Source organism: Rattus norvegicus, chromosome 15, assembly GCF_021556685.1.
Source record: "Rattus norvegicus strain SHRSP/BbbUtx chromosome 15, alternate assembly SHRSP_T2T, whole genome shotgun sequence".
Classification (NCBI taxonomy): Eukaryota; Metazoa; Chordata; class Mammalia; order Rodentia; family Muridae; genus Rattus; species Rattus norvegicus.
Genome location: NC_141548.1, coordinates 18,568,972 through 18,587,932, shown reverse-complemented (window position 1 = coordinate 18,587,932; position 18,961 = coordinate 18,568,972). Strand labels below are relative to the sequence as shown.

At 39.2% G+C, this 18,961-nt stretch overlaps 1 protein-coding gene and 1 long non-coding RNA gene across 20 annotated transcripts in view; one reads left to right on the top strand and one right to left on the bottom strand.

Annotated features, from left to right (window-relative positions):
- Fhit (fragile histidine triad diadenosine triphosphatase) overlaps nt 1-18,961 on the bottom strand; it is a 1,549,291-nt gene that overhangs the window by 218,371 nt on the left and 1,311,959 nt on the right. For all 17 annotated transcript variants that reach the window (NM_001431357.1, NM_001431360.1, NM_001431361.1 and 14 more), the window contains 1 exon segment: nt 8,939-9,007. In NM_001431357.1, the coding sequence (NP_001418286.1) occupies nt 8,939-9,007 (69 nt within the window).
- Nucleotides 998-9,915, top strand: LOC120097100 (uncharacterized). 3 transcript variants are annotated; one of them, XR_015638670.1, is made up of 3 exons: nt 998-1,033; nt 7,913-8,195; nt 9,587-9,915. It is a non-coding gene; the product is annotated as an uncharacterized LOC120097100 (long non-coding RNA). The 3 variants fall into 3 exon arrangements; XR_015638672.1 differs by lacking the exon at nt 9,587-9,915 and adding an exon at nt 9,068-9,469; XR_015638671.1 differs by lacking the exon at nt 998-1,033 and adding an exon at nt 5,835-5,951.

Below are 18,961 nucleotides of genomic sequence, written 5' to 3'. Positions count from 1 at the left end.
AATACTATTAGTACTCATGCAAATTATGATAGCGAATAATTACAGAGCACTTCTTGTATATCCTAAGGCTTTGTACATAAGAAGCTATTTAGTTGCATAACAACCCCAAATATATTTTAAAGATGAAAAAAATCAAGACATGGAAAAGCTGAGCAATTTGTTCAAGTACATGGAATATGTACTAAGCACCAAGCAAGCTGGAACTGGATCTCCATGCTTAATCTTGTGTAATGCTACCACAAAAGAACATTGTATCTCCTTTCAAAACTGAATGAGAAATTTCAGCCACCCTCATGAAGGCCAACTAGGCCACTCATTTCAAAGGCAATTGTCAGCAGAAACAATGACTCAAACAGTGCCCCTCTTTCCCCAAAGTCCTTATATCATCTCATGAGCATCCCTGATAGACAGAAAGTGAATGCACTCTCCATGTAGCAATCTGACTAGTCATTTCATTTTTAAAATTCAAAAAGATAGGAGACAATAGCCCCTATCTCAATCATTTGACAACCTTTATACTTTGATATCACCAAAAACACATCACTGTCTTCTGGATTTAGATAGGCAGGATGAAAATAAAACAGATGTAAGATAATAATAATAATAATAATAATAATAATAATAATAGTAGTAGTAGTAGTAGTAGTAGTAGTAACGTTCTCCCGATTTAAAGAACTCTAGAACTGTCCTATTTAATTTGGTATTATATATATGTAAATATACATATATATGTATAAAATATTAGTAATATTCTATAATATCTATATGCTGAAACGATAGTCTTCAGGTTGTTTTTGGTTAAAAACTCTATTATTAAATTTAAGCTCAAATGTTCTTTTTAAAATCTTTCTTAATCTAAGATATCTGTAAGTATACATAGACATCTCTTCTTGAGGACTGATTGGGAACTGGGGCCATCCATGGTGGATACCACCTGGTGGTAACCAAAGCAAAACCTTGACAGCAGTGGAATGCCCCTGTGTTGCCATGCAACGCATGAATTCCTATGACATATCCTGCTCCAGTAATAGAGGTAATGAGATTTATCAAGATTATTTGAAATATATGAGTACTTCATCAAAAGATTGTCAACTGATAGCCAAAAAGCAAAATCAATTATAAATTCTTTAAAATATAATTAACTTTGTTTTCTCCCCTCTCCATAGTTCTCGTTCATTTTTATGTTGTTCTTTCAAGAGAGTAGGTCAAATATTTGGGATATCTTCTCTTTGAGGCCATAATAATTTCCACTGATAAAAATATATTAATGATTAATTAATGTCTCTTTCTTCTGCATTATTTACCTGTTTGGGCTCATAAATTATTACTATAGTAACTTTTTATCTTCCCTGAGGCCTACATTCTCAATCGTCTAAATATTATGGATTCAGAAGAATTTTTGCTTGGTAATTTGCCTTATTGCATCATAGATTTCCAAACTGTCAAAATATTTAATCTTAAGTGATAATTTATTAGTAGTTATGTAAAGAATATTGAATATAAGCCAAATGAAGATTTTTTTTTTGTTTGTTTTTGTTTTTGTTTTTTCCGGAGCTGGGGACCGAACCCAGGGCCTTGCGCTTGCTAGGCAAGCGCTCTACCGCTGAGCTAAATCCCCAACCCCGCGAAGATTTTTTTTTTTAAGCACACACATAGCCCATTCTTTAGGCACCATGCCTCATGGGTAGCTATCACAGTGGGACTGTAGCCATCACAATGAGACTAAGGATTGCCCTATGATAGTGTGATAGAAGACAGAGGGACACCAGCAACAAAGATGTCTCAGAGCAGGCATTTTACATCTTTACTATTAGGGACTTTCGGGCTGTCTTGTAGGGTATGTGTAGAGACTGAGTTTACCACAAAGATCACATGGCACTCTGCACAATGAAGTCTTATTCAGGAAATGCTGAGGAAGCTTTAAAAAAGTGCTTTTGCCATAAATGTCACACATCAAGTGTCATGTGATTCACATTATTCTTGTTAATGCCTCACTAACAAGTAACTGAAGATATTCATGACATAGCAGAGAAATTTTGAGGAAAAAAAATGTCCTTATGTGACACCTCTTAAAGTAAACTCTAATGGGAAAACCAAGACTTCATAGAAGTTGTATCTTTTGCTATAGGGCTCATATGGGGATCATCACCCGTTGTGTATTCTGTTTCATTTTCTTGATCTGATTCTCTGATATAATGAATTCATGACTGTCTTTGGGTGCCCTTGTGGTGGTTTGGATATCCTTAGCCCAGGGAATGGTACTACTAGGAAGTATGACCTTTTTGGAGGAAGTATGCCACTGTGGGGTTGGGCTTTGAGAGACCTTCCGGTTAGTTGCCTGGAAGCCAGTCTTCTCCTGTTTGCCTTTACACTGAGATGTAGAGCTTTCGGCTATTTTAGTGTCATGCCTGCCTAGATGCTGCCATGTTCACACACTGATGATAATGGATTGAACCTCTGAACCTACAAGCTGGTTCCAGTTAGATGTCCCTTAGAAGAGTTACCTCCTTGCTCATCGTGTCTCTTCATAGTAATGGAAACCCAAATTACATCATCATCATCATCACCATCATCACCACCACCACCACTACCATCATCATTGTTCTATTTGGCTTTTCTACCATGCTTAGTAAGCACTAGTAAACATGAAACCAACCTGTTATTTTCTCTAATACTAATTTTTAGGAGGAAAAGGCAGCAGAAATAATTTTTAAACTGATAAATCACTTTTTTTTCTCATTTTACCTTCTTCTGTGAGTGATTATAAAGATTTAGTAGGACAGTAATGTGACATGGAATGAGTAGTCCAGGCCTCTTAAATTAGATAGTCAAAGAGCTTTCAAAGAAGGACATAGACAGCATATGCAGGCATAGCATTCAATTAAGAATGACTATGCTCTTATCCTATTCAGATTCTTTTACTTAAATGTTCCAAAAAGTGCAGAAAACACATAGAATTGCCATTTTAGTCTGATCAGGAGGTATTACTGTTTGCATTCTAAGATTCTCATGAACTCAGAAGCTTAGCAATCACTAGGAAGAGATCAGTGAACCCAGAGGGAGCATAGCTAATTATCTGTCTCACTGAAACATTCCTTCCTTTGTGCAAAATCAACTAGGGATCTATGGGCTTTGAATACATCATCAAATGATGTGTGAAAGAGATTCAAGTTCAACAATAAATATCATCAGCAATATAATGCTTTTAAGCCCTCGGGGCCAAATGACCTGAATTTGTGTAAATTGATTTTGTTCATGCATTGTGTTAAGCCAAGCAATTATTTTCCAAGACATGCTTGAGCCCATGTTTGCTCTGTCTATAAAGTTCATGTTTGCATTTTTCCAATTGCTGATTGCAATCCCCCTTTACTTTAATATTAAGTACTCCTTAAAAAAATAAGCAATGGATTTTATACATAGAATACAATCATAACCATTCAATGTCACCCATAAACATCTGATGAATTGGCTAATCCAGTTATGAGTTTTACTTATTTGAAACACAGTCAGGACAAGTCTTAACTGAGCTAATTCAATGATAGACCATGGCACTAAGCAATGGGCACTCCCCTCCTTGTATTAGTTATGCATGCTCTTTGATCCAAGTGACCATTTGTGTCCTTACCATAATCTTAATCAACTTGTCAAGATAATAGAGGTCCTGGAGAGTTCAGAGAAGGCATTTTATAATTCATACACGTTCCAAGAAAGTACAATGCAGAGTTTGTAAGATGCACATATCCATAGAGAGAGCAGTGAAAGTTGGGGGAGGCCTATATGCTTTAGAAAGGGTGGAGTTTACGCTCAGATTGAGGGGAGAGGCTCAGGTTCTGAAATGTGGTAGTAGAAGGGTGAGTAAAATACGCAAGGACAAGTCCAAGGCATGCAGCTTGAAGGAGAACAAGGGAAGATAAACCCAAGATGATAATAAAGTCTGAATGAGTGGCAGAGTGGCTCCGCAGCTTGCTTTCAGCAAACCCCACATCTCTATTTGTTCCAGGCAGACAAATCTAGGTTACAAGGGGGAAAGTTACTTATCATCCTCTGTGAAAGTCTACCAGACTTGCTTAGTAGTCAGAAAAGGCTTATAATTGCTTCTCCAAACCTTTCTGGTGGGCTGTACTTTTCAGCCCTTCTGCAGCCTGCTGATTTCTGAACAAAGGATTCTGTTCCATCAATGACCCATTAAATTAACCTTTGATGGCTCATAGCCCCATGTTCTACTCACATTCAGTGTAGCCAGGAAGTTAATGAATCAACCCCCTGAAAGCAAGATGCACTCTTTGTGTAAATTATGTTTCAGCTTGTAGGGGATTTTGAGTTCTTGAAGTGTGACTCTTGTCCTGTCATCTGTGCACCTAGTTAACAGATATTCACTGTGGATCCCCCCTATACCAGACTAGGTCCCTGCTCCCGAGGCTTTACAATGCACTTGGGAGATGCTGCTGTTGCATATAAACTAATAAGTATCATGAGTGAGTTGTTAAGATTGTAACAGGCATCCTAATAAGGAGCTACTTGAGCAAGGACGGAAGAATAGTTATTTTAGCTATATGTAGGAAGAGAAGGAAGAGAAGGAAGAAGGGTGAGAACGACCTATGATTTGGATAAACATCCAGATATACATCGAGGGGAGCTGATATCAGACATTGCAGGCAGAAAACAATTTGTACAAAGGGTCTGAGGTAGGGGAACCAATGCTAGTTTAGCAAAAGCAAGTTATACCTAGAGGAGACTTATTACTGGCATAGAAGTGTGCAGGGCCCAACAAAGAGGCTGAAGAAATCCCTTTGGATCACAATGTTGTAAATAAGCAAGCAAACAGGAAAGGGAAACAGACATTACAGATGGTTGGCATGAAGCGTTGAGCCTGACAGCTGTTCCTAAGAGCAGTAGCATTTGAATCGTAGAGATAAGAGATGGATTGGGTCAGAAGGTTCAAACTTAAAAGGCTTTGGAACCAGCATTGTTCCTGTTGACCTCTCTCATTCCGCATTTGTAGGAAAGACTTTAATGCTCAGTGGGAGGAAACACGATAAAGACATGGAGACACAGCCCATGTGTGGGATGTCAGTGTATGTAAGCCACAGAATTGTGTGAGCACTACTGACCTATGGCATGAGGGACACGCTTAGCGGCATTCCATCTCATTAAAATTTTTTTTTCAGACAAAAATCAAGTACCTCATTAAAAAGTACATTGCAGGGAATAACAAAACACACGTGAGGAGGCAAGCAACTCGCAGATCATTGATATGCAATGCTGAGCTAGAAGAGACAGGAAGAAGCTGGAACTGGAAAAACTCAATAGAAGACAGTCTCATTAAAGTCAAGAAAGACTTATGTCTTGTATTTCTAAGAACTAAAGAAAAGATGAAGGTTTTGTTAGGCACTTGTTCAAGTGCTACAATACTAATCAGAAAAAGGCACTATTTGTTACCGAGCTTAAGCTTCTACAAGGGGAGATAAATGAGAGAATGGGTCAGGTGTGGAAAGGCAGAACCATGTGGTCTCTGTACCAATTGTACACATGCTTCCAAACAATCGTGACCCGAAGGGTTGTAGAGTTAGGACTCTTGTCCTTTCACACCAAGGTCAATCTACCTGTTAGAAGTTCTTTCCCACATGTGATTTATTCTCTTTTGATGTTGACACCTGCCTCTTTATAGCTTGATTTTGCTAGATCTTTCCTTAGAGACCACAAAAAATATTATCCCACATAAACACATTTAGAGCCTTTAACCGTTTTCCCAAAATGTTTGATATTTAGAAACAATGACTGTGTCTTCCTTTCCACATCCTTCTCCTCAATCTCCATACCTTTTCTCTGTTTCTAGAACTTGCCATCTTGCACCTCTTATGTGAGTCATCTCCCATCATCACTATTTGCCTCAAAATTGTGTTCACAAAGAATATAACTTGATGAGCGGACTGAACCTAGGACTTCTTTAGGTAACCCTCTTTGAAACTGTAGTAGTAGGAGTGCAAATACATCCACTGAGCTCATTCTCTTGCTATTGCTATTGCCTATCCATCTGCCTTCAAGGCAGCCTATTTGTTGTGTAACGGGGAGATACATAATCCACAGTGAGTGATTTCATCAGTATAAGGAATGCCATCCTTCACCACCCTATCATTTCTGATTAAGATCACTCAGTCTAATGTACATTACACTGTGTACCAATAATGCCCGCCCAATGCTTCATGCTCCCCATGCCTCTTGCTAGCCATTACTTTATTATGTACTCAAACGAGAGAAGCTTCTCAAACAAAGGAAGATTAAACTGAGTCTGAGTGGCTAAAGGCAGAGAGAAAATTGGAAACAGTATTTTATTCACTCTGGAAAACAGTACTAAATAAGTTCATTTAACAACCTGGCTTGAAATCGGGGTTCCCATTACTTACCCTCTGTATGGTTAAAGGCAAAATTAGTAACAAGTACATACCAATCCCCAAATCTGCTTCCAGGAGCTGTATGTTACATAGTACACATGGCCAGCCTTTGAAGGGTTATACACTGTCCATTTTAAAGATACGAACATTAAGACATGGAAACCAAGTGACGTTATTTAGACTGTCACCTCCTCAGTAGGGAGCAATGAACTTGATTCTATTGCCCAATCCCTTTCTCATCTTGTAGCACTGTCTCTATAGGGTATATTATAAGCTACTCTTGATTGAAAAAAATCATTTTTATGGAAATTATTTTTTCATGTAGAGGAGATATATAGAACATAGAAATGTGTGTTGTTTTATTTGTGAGTCTAGAGATGCCAGTAGAGCATTTAGGGAGGGCAAAAGAGTATTAGAGGAGAGAAAGGCCATGTGCTGTGCAATGTCAGCCATTGTATGCTATATAGAGCTGAAATGTATCCACACAGCTTCTGTCAATAGTACATTTGGAGCATAAACAAGATTCAAGGTGACTGATCAGCCTAAGAAAGCAGTGTTTTCAAGCACTTTAAATACTACTCTAGCAGCGTTCACTTGAATATAAATCATGCGGTAATTTATTCATTAAAATAACCTGTACTTGGCAACATTTTATTAACCTTGGTTTACGTTAATATGCATTGTACTTGTGTTTTTAATGTATCTCTGTATACAATGATCCTGGAACTCTGATTTTCTTCCCTCAAAGACTAAGTCATTACCAATCTCCAACCTGTATGCTACATCTGGTAAAACCGAGCTCACATAAGAGTTTTTAGAGGTTTTGGGAAGCCAGGGTTGTAGACAATACCTCCTTTTACACCTAAATCTTCATCACAATCACTTGGGGGGCGTTGATACATGAAATAATGGTTCCCTATACCTTTGTCATACACCCAAACACAACATATTAAAGATATCCCTAATAAATAAGAGTTTAAGCCACTGTGTCACAAACAGAGTATCCACTCTACGCAAGTCCACTGCAAGTGTTGGAAAGGACATCAAAAGAGCCACCAAGTCCCAGGAGAGTCATAGAAGAATTTCCTTACTAAATTTTCAGTGTTTGGATTGCCATTTTAATCCCCAGTTTATTAGGAAAAATCCTATATGTACACAAAGATATATAGTCAACATAGGCCCTGGGGACCAGCTAAAAATCTTCATATAGTTGGTAGAAACACATGGTAAACCACCAAAATTATGGATAAAAATGGAAATTATTTCTAAAGGTCTGGAAATAGAATATCAAATACATGACTAAAATCTGCTTGTCTTATTTGACACCGAAGGCAGACATTGTTAATTGATAAACACACCTTTCCTTATTAAAACCAAAGTCATCTTAAAACAAACACTCAGCAGCACAGGCACTGTCTGACCAACTCTCATATGTATAGAATATATTTTGTGTTCTTTGGCTATAGGTAGTATGTAAATAGAAATTAATTTACATTTTCTTCTAAATTATTCTATCATAGGTTGTATTTCACACAGCATAAGCAGATGCCAGAAGATTCTCCTGGGGACAAGACCCTAGAAATGATTGCACAGTCCTTGTTGATTCATGCAATATTGATTTGACATTTGTATCTTTGGACGGAAAGATCCAAAAATCACACAGCTTCTAAAATGTTCAGGAGATTCAGGTTACACACATGTCATTTAAATCAATGTACTTTCTGTTCAGGATAACTCAAAAGTTCCACTTTGAACACACTTTGTCAATTCAGGATTCATTGGAGAGACAAGTTGAGTCTACAGGTATGCTAAGTGCAAAGTCTATATGTTTTTGTAAGTGTATGGTGTATATATGTGTAAACGTTAGTATACTTGCATGTATGTACATATGCTGGAGATTGGCACTGAGTGTCTTTCTCTATCACTTTTGCATCCTTTTTCTTTTCCCTCAGATAGGGTCTCCTGGGTCCTGGAGTTCAGTGATTTAGCTGCAATAGCTGGTCAATGAGCTCCATGGATCTGCCCATCTCCTTCATAGTCATTTTGTTACTAATTTTGTTAATATGTGCATATCTGCCATCTCATCATTTTCTAGGGGTTCTGCGGAGTCAAACTCAGGTTCCCATGCTTACAGAACAAGGAATTTATCCACTGAGCCATTTCCCTAGCTCCCAATGTTAGCACATTTGTAGCAAAGAATTATATATCACTCTGCTTGATTTCTACTGTTAAATTTATATTATCCATGTAGATTCAGGATTATGTCTTTATACAGATATTAAGTACCCTGGAAAACATGACAGAGAAGAAAAAAGGCACTTGGCTTGATACTGGGTTTCATTAGTAAAAAATATCATTATAATTCATTTATTTTAGATTTTTCTAATGGTCACTCTTGGCTTGTTAGCTTCTACTGCCATTTCTGAGTTCTCCTGGGTAGAACCCATTTAAGATCCCGTCTGGGGTGACATATGGTTGATTGGGTTGATTGTATCACACTGACAGGACTTATGAACAAATAATAAAGTCATAAAGGACAGACTCACCTCATCATAGATGTTGTCATTCCTGCGGAAGTCTCCTGACTTCCTGGGAAGAATGTGGACATGTACATGCTGAAATATAAAAGGAAAGAAAAATGTGTTTAATTCCCCTTCCATCTTTTGACTTGACAGTGATGCTTTCCTGGAGGCCAATTACTGTCCACTGCTTCTTGCTAGATTATTTTTCAGAGGAAGATGATGTTCACCTTCAGAAACTACATCTGAAATCTCCTGAGAATAAAGAAGCACAAAACAAGAGGGAACAACTTGGTGGCATACGGGAGTTTGAGGGAAATGCCAGAGTCTATTACATGCTCTGTGGAATTATTCATCAGTGTCAGTTTGGGTTGTAGTTAGTCAGTGCTTTGAAATGACAGTATGTCTTAAGAGATGGCTGCTGTGACTCTGGAATTGACAGGAGAGAAGACCTGGCCGGCAAAGAAGTGCATAAGTAACCAGCAAATTAGTGAAAGGAAGAAGTAGAGTGGGGCAAATCAAGAGCAGCAGCATTAAATAACAATTATACAAATGTAATACACATGTTCTCATTTATTCTTATTGACTATGACAACCAATGCTTGTATTAATCCTGGATAGTTTTTCATTGAGTACTCCCACAATTCCTTTCTGAAGTGTTCTTCCTTTTTACAGAAGGAGAAACCAACGCTCAGAGAGCTCTGCAGATCGTGGTGGAACCTGCATAGAAAATGATGTATCCCTCTCTTATTCTCTTATTCTTTACCAACACACACAATAATTCTGTGAATGTAATCTTTTGAAAAAAAATATAAATTGTAGTGTGTGTGTGTGTGTGTGTGTGTGTGTGTGTGCGTGCGTGCGTGCGTGCGTGTGTGTGTGTGTGCGTGCGTGTGTGTGTGTGTGTGTGTAGATGAGAAGGGCAAAGGACAACTAGCAGCATGCTCTCTCCTCCCACCTTGCACATTCTTGGGATTAAACTCAGGTTGTATGTCTTGACAACAAGTACCTGACCTTCTAAGCCAATTACTGACCTGCACTTAATCTTTTAAATCCCTCATTTCCCTAGTCTAGGCTACTAAAGTATCAGGTAGTAGACACTGGTGTCTTATCAGGCAGAGATCATTAATCAAGACTTACAGCATATCTAATGCAACATGTATTCTTCAAAGCTAAGCTGCTATCTTAGTTTTACTCTACCAATGGCATCTATTGTATCTCTGTAAGCCTAAATCTTAGTCATGCCCTTGAGATACATTCTGCATTATTATCACTTGTAGTGATTGGAAAATGGAAAAGCAAGTAGACCACCAAAGCATCATGCCCACCGAACATTAATTGCTTTGTTTGAGTTGTAACCATGGACTTCTAGAGAACAGAGCATGAAGTGTCTCTGTGGCTTTGGGTATAAGGATGGTAGAATGATAAGTTATTGCAGGGGAGGCAGTAAACAAGGCTATCCATGTTAGGTGAAATAAAGAGGAGCTTAGTATTAGTCCCTCAGTACAGAGTCCCCAAACTGTGATGTGTAATTTTTGCCTAAATATTCTTCAGTCAATGAGGAAGCCTGGCCCAAAAGCCCTTAGCAACTAGGACATAGCATACTTAAGTCTCCAACTATGTGAGCAAAGAGAGCGGGAGAGAGACAAACAAACATGGAGAAGTAAGTTACAAACTACCCAGGAATCAAGTTTTAAAAGAAAGGCATGCAACACAAGCCCAAGAAGAAATTCACCGTGCTCCGTGGCTGAAGGATTCAGACCTCAGATCAGAGAAGGCAGGGAGCATAGATGGCTGAGGACTTGATGAGAGCCTAACCAATCTTCAATTGCAAATCTTGCTGTAATTTTTTTCTTCCTTTCTTCCTTTTCTTCCTATCAAGACCCCCTTTCTTCCTTGATGTCACCTACCTATTCTCTACCATCTGCTTTACACATTAGTCATCACAAGGTCTAGATCAGTTTTCGGTACTCAAACTGCAGGATGGTATGGATGCAAAAGTAACAGCTTTTATCTAAAGTACAGTATGCCCAATACAGCTAGATCTCCTGTGTACTGGGTGTGTTTCCTCGCCCTGACAATTCCCTACTCTCTCTCTATAAGGAGTACTACAGAATTCCCATCTTACAGGCCTAAAGTATCAAGTCATCTAAGCACATTTGATGTGCAGTTAAAGCATCTCTTTCTGTCAGAATGTGTTTTTGTTGCTTTGGTTAGTGTTTCTCCAACTGCAGTAAAAAGCCAGGTATTGCTAAAATTAAGAGCCTCCTAATTTATGTTCTAATAGATTCCCAAGTGATGCTGGTCTAGGGTCATATTTGAGAGCCATTGGTTAAGACCATCCCTCTTATTAGGCCTGCACCTATGAAATGCACTCATGTTGAACACTGAGGTTAACACTTTGTCCTGCCCTGCTGTGTTATGCAGAGACATTTCTCTATAGGTTGCACAGCTTTGTGTACTGCTTTCTGTCTGTACTTAAGGCCATGCCTGTGACTCTGGATCTGGTCTTGTCTCTAATTCCTCTTCTATACCTTGCTCCCCTGGGTTCACTCACCAGAGCTATTTCTCTATGCTGCTACCATTCAGTTCTGGAAATGCCACTCTCAATCATTGGCAGCCATTTGAAACTTGCTGTGACACCAAAGACAGCCATCAGCTCACTACCTAGGTGATTTTTCCCTAGGGGCATGATCTCAGTTCTTCCTGGTACATGATACAGTGACATAAACTCTTAAGTGACAGCCTAATCACAGGATTCTGACAACCCACTCAGCCTCCCAGGACAGAGAAATCATGACAGATGCAGCTCAGCTCTTGTAAGGAAGGGAAGGAAGAGTTAACCTACCAACATGGTAAGTGTCTAAACCAAGAGATGGTGTGTTCCAGAAGCCCAGAGAAGGGATAATTTCAAGAAAGAGGGAATCATAGTGTACACCATTGTTGAATACTTAGTTGGTTTCAGCGAAGCTGGAGAGACAACTATGCAAAGCCCACGATTATATACTCAATGGCATTAGTCATTAGTGAAATGCCAATGGAAACCACACAGAGATACCACTTTGCTCCCACCAGGATCCTTCTAATCAAAAGGACAGACAAGGGCAAGTGTGGGGGAGACTGTGAAGCCATAGAAGCCTCGAACACTTTTGCACAGAGTGCAAAATGATGCAGCTGTATGTTTGAAAAACAGCTTGGCAATTCTTCAAAATGGGAGACATCCAGCCACCAAATGGCCCAAAATTATATTCCCAGTATATACACATGAGAACTGGAACCATGGAGGCACAAAACCTTGTAATGCATATTTATAGCAATATTATTCACAATCATCAAAAAGTGGAAACAATCCAAATGACTATGAACTGATGGATACCATAATAACGAGACAACGGAAGATGATTGGGCATAAAAAGGAACGGAGCTGGTAAGGGAAGGCATTATGCTAAGTGAAAGGACTCAGATCCGAATGGCCATTCATTACACGATCCCATTTATGAAATGTCCAGACTAGGCAAATTCACAGAGAGAGAGAGAGAGAGAGAGAGAGAGAGAGAGAGAGAGAGAGAGAGAGAGAGAGAGAGAGAGAGAGAGTGTTTCCTGGAGCACAATGAAGAGTGACTGCCAAAGGAAACAGGGTTTATTTGGGGGTGATTGATGTTTTCATTTCTAGTGTCACATAGCAGTGATGATCTCACAACTTTTTTGAATGCATTAAAGCCCACTGCATTTTTTACTTCACCAGTGTGAAATGTATGAATTCCATCTCATTAGAGGTGTTGGTAGGGACGGCAGGAGCGGATAGGCAACTGCACTAGCATCACCTTTTCTACTATGCTTCTTCCTTCTGTTGTACCGCTCCTTCCGTCGTTTTATCCACACAAGCATTCATCATCACCTGGGGATGGTCAGTACAATCAAAATAATGTGCCTTTTCCTTGTCAAACTATTTCATAATTCAATTGCAGGGAATAAAACAATGGCAGAGAAAAGGGCCATGAAAGGCATAAAAGGGTTGGCATCCTTTCTAATTGGCTATCTGCCCTCCCAGTTGTGAGAGCTTGTGTGAACCCCTCTCTTAAACACCTGCATATGGATGGCAATAGAAAACTTGGCTTCAAAGAATAATGAAAATAATACTGTAGAGGACAGATGAATATAGTAGATTACAGGACAGGCAAAATTAGGGATGCATATAAACTGCTTACCAGCTGATTGGGAATATAAAATCTATCCTAGATTTCCAGGCGTGGTGAGTGTCATCACAAGAGAACTTCAAGTTAGAAGTCACTAAATATCACCAAGATTCTCACCTCATAACCCAAGGGGTTTAATTAAGAAAATAAAAAGTGACGTCACTGATGGGAACTTTTTTCATATCATATATCTGAAGAGGAACTTGTATTTAGAATACATAAAGAACTCTTATAAGTCAAGAGTAAAATGATGATAGTTTTAATTTACATGGACAGAAAATGTTTTGGGAAAACATCTTCCCAAAAAAGAAACAGAAATGATGAAGGAAAGATGACTAGCTGCTTTTATCTCAAACCACAAGGAGAGACTACGTCCCTTCTCTAGTGATAGACAACGTTAATAAGAGAAAGACACTTACAAATTCTGGGAAGGAAGATGAGAATAAGGAACTTTGTTTAAGTTGGTGAATACAAACTGTGACCCTGTTCTGGAAAACACCATGCATTTCCTCAAAGGCTAACCACAGAGCTACCAATGGACTCACAGCAGCAATGTAGTACCTTGGTGTTCTGGTTTGTATATGCCTCAGAGCTCTTGTGTTAAAGACTCAGCTGGTAGGGACTTTTCAGAGTCATTGAATTACAAGGGCTATGACTTCATTTGATTTATCACCTACGGGATCAGATTCTTATCCTATTATTAAGAAGTGGTGAATTCTTAGCATGTAGGGCATTCTTGGAGGAAGTATGCCTTGTCTTGTCCCATGTGCAAGTCTTGTCCCATGCAACTCTTAGTCTGCTACTTCTTAGCTTCTGGGAACTGAACGGCTCTGCAGCTCCATATCCTTCTTACATTAAGTTCTTTTTCACTATGGCCCAGAAATAGAAGACGCGGATGACCATGGACTAAAATCGTGGAAAGGAGATCATTCATTTTATTTCTCTAACTTGTTTCTCTCAAGTATTTGGTCGTGACAACAAAAAACAAACAGACACATAAACAAATAAACAAAAACAAACAGCCAATATAAAACAAACATATATGACCTGACTTTTTAGAGATTTTCCATTTTTTATTAGTACAACACTTCTATAGAATCAATATGAGTCTACTGATTGTATAGGTAAAGAAAATGAGACTAATTTTTTATAGTAAGATTCAGGTAAGGCTTCATGTCTACTTTGGTTTTCATGAAATTTGAAATATCATCCAAAGGTCTCAAATGGCAATAGGCAACTACATTTACCTCATAAAGTTGTTACAATTCTTTGATCATTATACTAACACATTTGGCACATGGAAAATATGGAGAAGACAGAAAAACACTGAGGAGAAAAAGCAAGAACATCCAGTTAGTTTCATGACTGAGTGATAAAAATTCTTTTACTTTACAAACGTAAGATTATAACACAGTCCTGGAAATAAGATTTCAACGTAATATAGTACAACAGCTTCTACATCAGATTCAGCTGAAACTGTTAGCACTTACTGTCATCAACTGAAAAAGAAAACCTATTTCTAAAACCAAAATATTAAAAAAATACTAATATAAGTTAGAAGACATTAGAGAGTCACACGATCTAATTCCTTCATTTTATAGAACAGGAGAGTTGGAAGACCAACAGCAACCCAATGGTAGAACCAGGGCTACAAGTGTAGGCCTTGATTTGTCTTCCAGGGTTTGTGCCGTGTCATCTCATGCAATCTGCCCCAGATCTAAGAAAGGGAGAAGCTTCACAGAGTGGGGCTTGGATTATAGTCTCTAGAGATGATGCCAGGGTCCAGGTATGACCTGTGCTTCTCAGCACATGAGGTGTTTTGTTGTTTAAACTCATTTTATCTCCTCATATCTATTAAGTGTCCATAAACCAGTAGACTAGTTCATGAAATTATTGTGCATGCTATAGGAATTCATGTTTAGGCCAATGCTGTTACGTTGTAAATATTTAACACATCCTGGGAATGACTATATCACGTCGCAGTACCTTTGAACAACACGCTTTTACAGTAAGCCAGAAGCCTTATTCTGCAGTGAGTTGAACTGAGCACATTTTAGTCTGGGCTGTCACTATCTGGAAAGCTTATGTTTGTGATATGACTAGATATGCCTCATCGTCAGCATGACAGCACTGAGAGCCACTTCATTGAAAAATAAATGTCGCTAGAAATGATGTCGTTCACAGAGCTTGGAGCATACCTTAACATGACCGATTAAGGAGTTAAAGCAGTGAGCTCTGAAAACTCAAAGGTGTTCATGAAGAAAAACAGATGGCATCTGACTTCTGCTGCCCAGAGCTCTTTCATTGAGAATATTGGTGATTCTCAGGCAGCTGGGTTGCCTGTAGCAAAACATGGAATAGAGAATCTTCCATGTTTTCAAACTGTCCCAGTCAAAGGGTTAAGAAAAAGGATGAAGAACCAATTCTGTTAAAAATAAAATAAAATAAACAAAAAAACCCTTGCAGGATTTGTGGAGACCCTATAGAGTTTTGTGGCTTAACAATTGTGTTTTTAAGCCATACATCACCAGCCGTGATCCAATGGTGAGTTATAATCATACATCATGAGAGGGATGGCACTCTCTTGATATATGGGCTCCGTACATCATCTGAGCACCAGGGACGTGATGATGTATTGCTCTGAGCCACAATGAGCGTTTAAAGGAGCTTTTAGCAACCAGACAATTTTAAATTTCAAATTTTCTAAAAATCAAGGTCTTTTCAAGCCAGATAAAAGCATGGCGAGGGAATGTGATACTGTACAGAGTCGCCCAAGTCTGAGAGCCTGCCAACCTGTCATTGCCTTTTGACTTCAAGCTCAGGAGGTATGAATGACTGGCAGGTTCTTTTTCCTCACTGCTTTTCCATGAGAACAGAAGTCCAGAGTCCTGAATAAATAGGATCAAGTGTTAAGGCATCTATGTTGCCAATCAGTTTCCCCTATCTTCCATAGCATAAGTACACGCTGCTCATCCCTATCCTAAGCACGGCCTAGCAGGTGATGCCATGATGGTGTACTGTCTAAACGTAGAGAGATAATTTCTATTTTCTTTGCTCCAAGAATCTCTTCTTCTGACATGTAAAACAAAGGAAAGCAAAAGGGACTGATAAAAATTACACTAACTTCTTAAACCATGTCTCTCAATCTCCAAAGAGGGTATAAAAGGATCCTTTTCTAACATTTGTTTGTAAGGCATAAGAAGTCCTGACAGGGAGTGATCAAACTGAAGGAAAATGGTATGCAGACTTCTCTCATCCAATGGCAGACCTGGGAGCTCCTGTCACCGTTCAGTCACCTGTCCTCTTTTAATGTGTTAATAAGATGATAATACAGCTTATGAGGAAGTAATGTGGCTTTATGAGAATGCACCCACTTTGATTAAGACCTACGTGCTGGGGGCACATGCTCAGAGTAATTACTATCAATTAGGAAAACAGGTGTTGGGAGAACATTCTCTCCCCTTGCTTAAATTTTCACTGCAATAGGCAGAACAATATGAAAATCTCCCTACTGTTTGGTAATAGATACTGAGAGACAATTATATTTCCAGTGGCATTTTCTGCTTTCCCTCACAAAGTGCATTAAAGGAACAAGCAGTGGTAGAATTAATGCCATGTGGAGAGGAACATCTGGGGGTGAGGAATTAACATTCTCCTTTCTTATTATTTTCCCTCTAGTTTATCATTTGCTTGTCTTTTCCAGTGGTTTCTTTTTTTTTTTTTTTTTTTTTTTAGATTTTGGATAATTAGCAAGGTGGTATATATTTTTTCTTTTCTTTTTTTTTTAATTTATTTAATACGTAATAATAATTCTTTGGTTTCCGGGCAAACATCCACCTCCCCCCTCCACTTCCTTATGGGTGTTCCCCTCCCAAACATCCCCCCCATTGCCGCCCTCCCCTCAACAGTCTAGTTCACTGGGGGTTCAGTCTTAGCAGGACCCAGGGCTTCCCCTTCCACTGGTGCTCTTACTAGGATATTCATTGCTACCTATGAGGTCAGAGTCCAGGGTCAGTCCATGCATAGTCTTTAGGTAGTGGCTTAGTCCCTGGAAGCTCTGGTTGCTTGGCATTGTTGTACATATGGGGTCTCGAGCCCCTTCAAGCTCTTCCAGTTCTTTCTCTGATTCCTTCAATGGGGGTCCTATTCTTAGTTTAGTGGTTTGCTGCTGGCATTCGCCCCTGTATTTGCTGTATTCTGGCTGTGTCTCTCAGGAGAGATCTACATCCGGCTACTATCGGTCTGCACTTCTTTCCTTCATCAATCTTGTCTAATTGGGTGGCTGTATATGTATGGGCCACATGTGGGGCAGGCTCTGAATGGGAGTTCCTTCAGGCTCTGTTTTAATCTTTGCCTCTCTCTTCCCTGCCAAGGGTATTCTTGTTCCCCTTTTAAAGAAGGAGTGAAGCATTCACATTTTGATCATCCGTCTTGAGTTTCATTTGTTCTAGGCATCTAGGGTAATTCAAGCATTTGGGCTAATAGCCACTTATCAGTGAGTGCATACCATGTATGTCTTTCTGTGTTTGGGTTAGCTCACTCAGGATGATATTTTCCAATTCCAACCATTTGCCTACGAATTTCATAAAGCCGTTGTTTTTGATAGCTGAGTAATATTCCATTGTGTAGATGTACCACATTTTCTGTATCCATTCCTCTGTTGAAGGGCATCTGGGTTCTTTCCAGCCTCTGGCTATTATAAATAAGGCTGCGATGAACATAGTGGAGCACGTGTGTTTTTTATATGTTGGGGCATCTTTTGGGTATATGCCCAAGAGAGGTATAGCTGGATCCTCAGGCAGTTCAATGTCCAATTTTCTGAGGAACCTCCAGACTGATTTCCAGAATGGTTGTACCAGTCTGCAATCCCACCAACAATGGAGGAGTGTTCCTCTTTCTCTGCATCCTCGCCAGCATCTGCTGTCACCTGAGTTTTTGATCTTAGCCACTCTCACTGGTGTGAGGTGAAATCTCAGGGTTGTTTTGATTTGCATTTCCCTTATGACTAAAGATGTTGAACATTTCTTTAGGTGTTTTTCAGCCATTCGGCATTCCTCAGCTGTGAATTCTTTGTTTAGCTCTGAGCCACATTTTTTAATAGGGTTATTTGTCTCCCTGCGGTCTAACTTCTTGAGTTCTTTGTATATTTTGGATATAAGGCCTCTATCTGTTGTAGGATTGGTAAAGATCTTTTCCCAATCTGTTGGTTGCCGATTTGTCCTAACCACGGTGTCCTTTGCCTTACAGAAGCTTTGCAGTTTTATGAGATCCCATTTGTCGATTCTTGATTTTAGAGCATAAGCCATTGGTGTTTTGTTCAGGAAATTTTTTCCAGTGCCCATGTGTTCCAGATGCTTCCCTAGTTTTTCTTCTATTAGTTTGAGTGTGTCTGGTTTGATGTGGAGGTCCTTGATCCACTTGGACTTAAGCTTTGTACAGGGTGATAAGCATGGATCAATCTGCATTCTTCTACATGTTGACCTCCAGTTGAACCAGCACCATTTGCTGAAAATGCTATCTTTTTTCCATTGGATGGTTTTGGCTCCTTTGTCAAAAATCAAGTGACCATAGGTGTGTGGGTTCATTTCTGGGTCTTCAATTCTATTCCATTGGTCTATCTGTCTGTCTCTGTACCAATACCATGCAGTTTTTATCACTATTGCTCTGTAATACTGCTTGAGTTCAGGGATAGTGATTCCCCCTGAAGTCCTTTTATTGTTGAGGATAGTTTTAGCTATCCTGGGTTTTTTGTTATTCCAGATGAATTTGCAAATTGTTCTGTCTAACTCTTTGAAGAATTGGATTGGTATTTTGATGGGGATTGCATTGAATCTGTAGATCGCTTTTGGTAAAA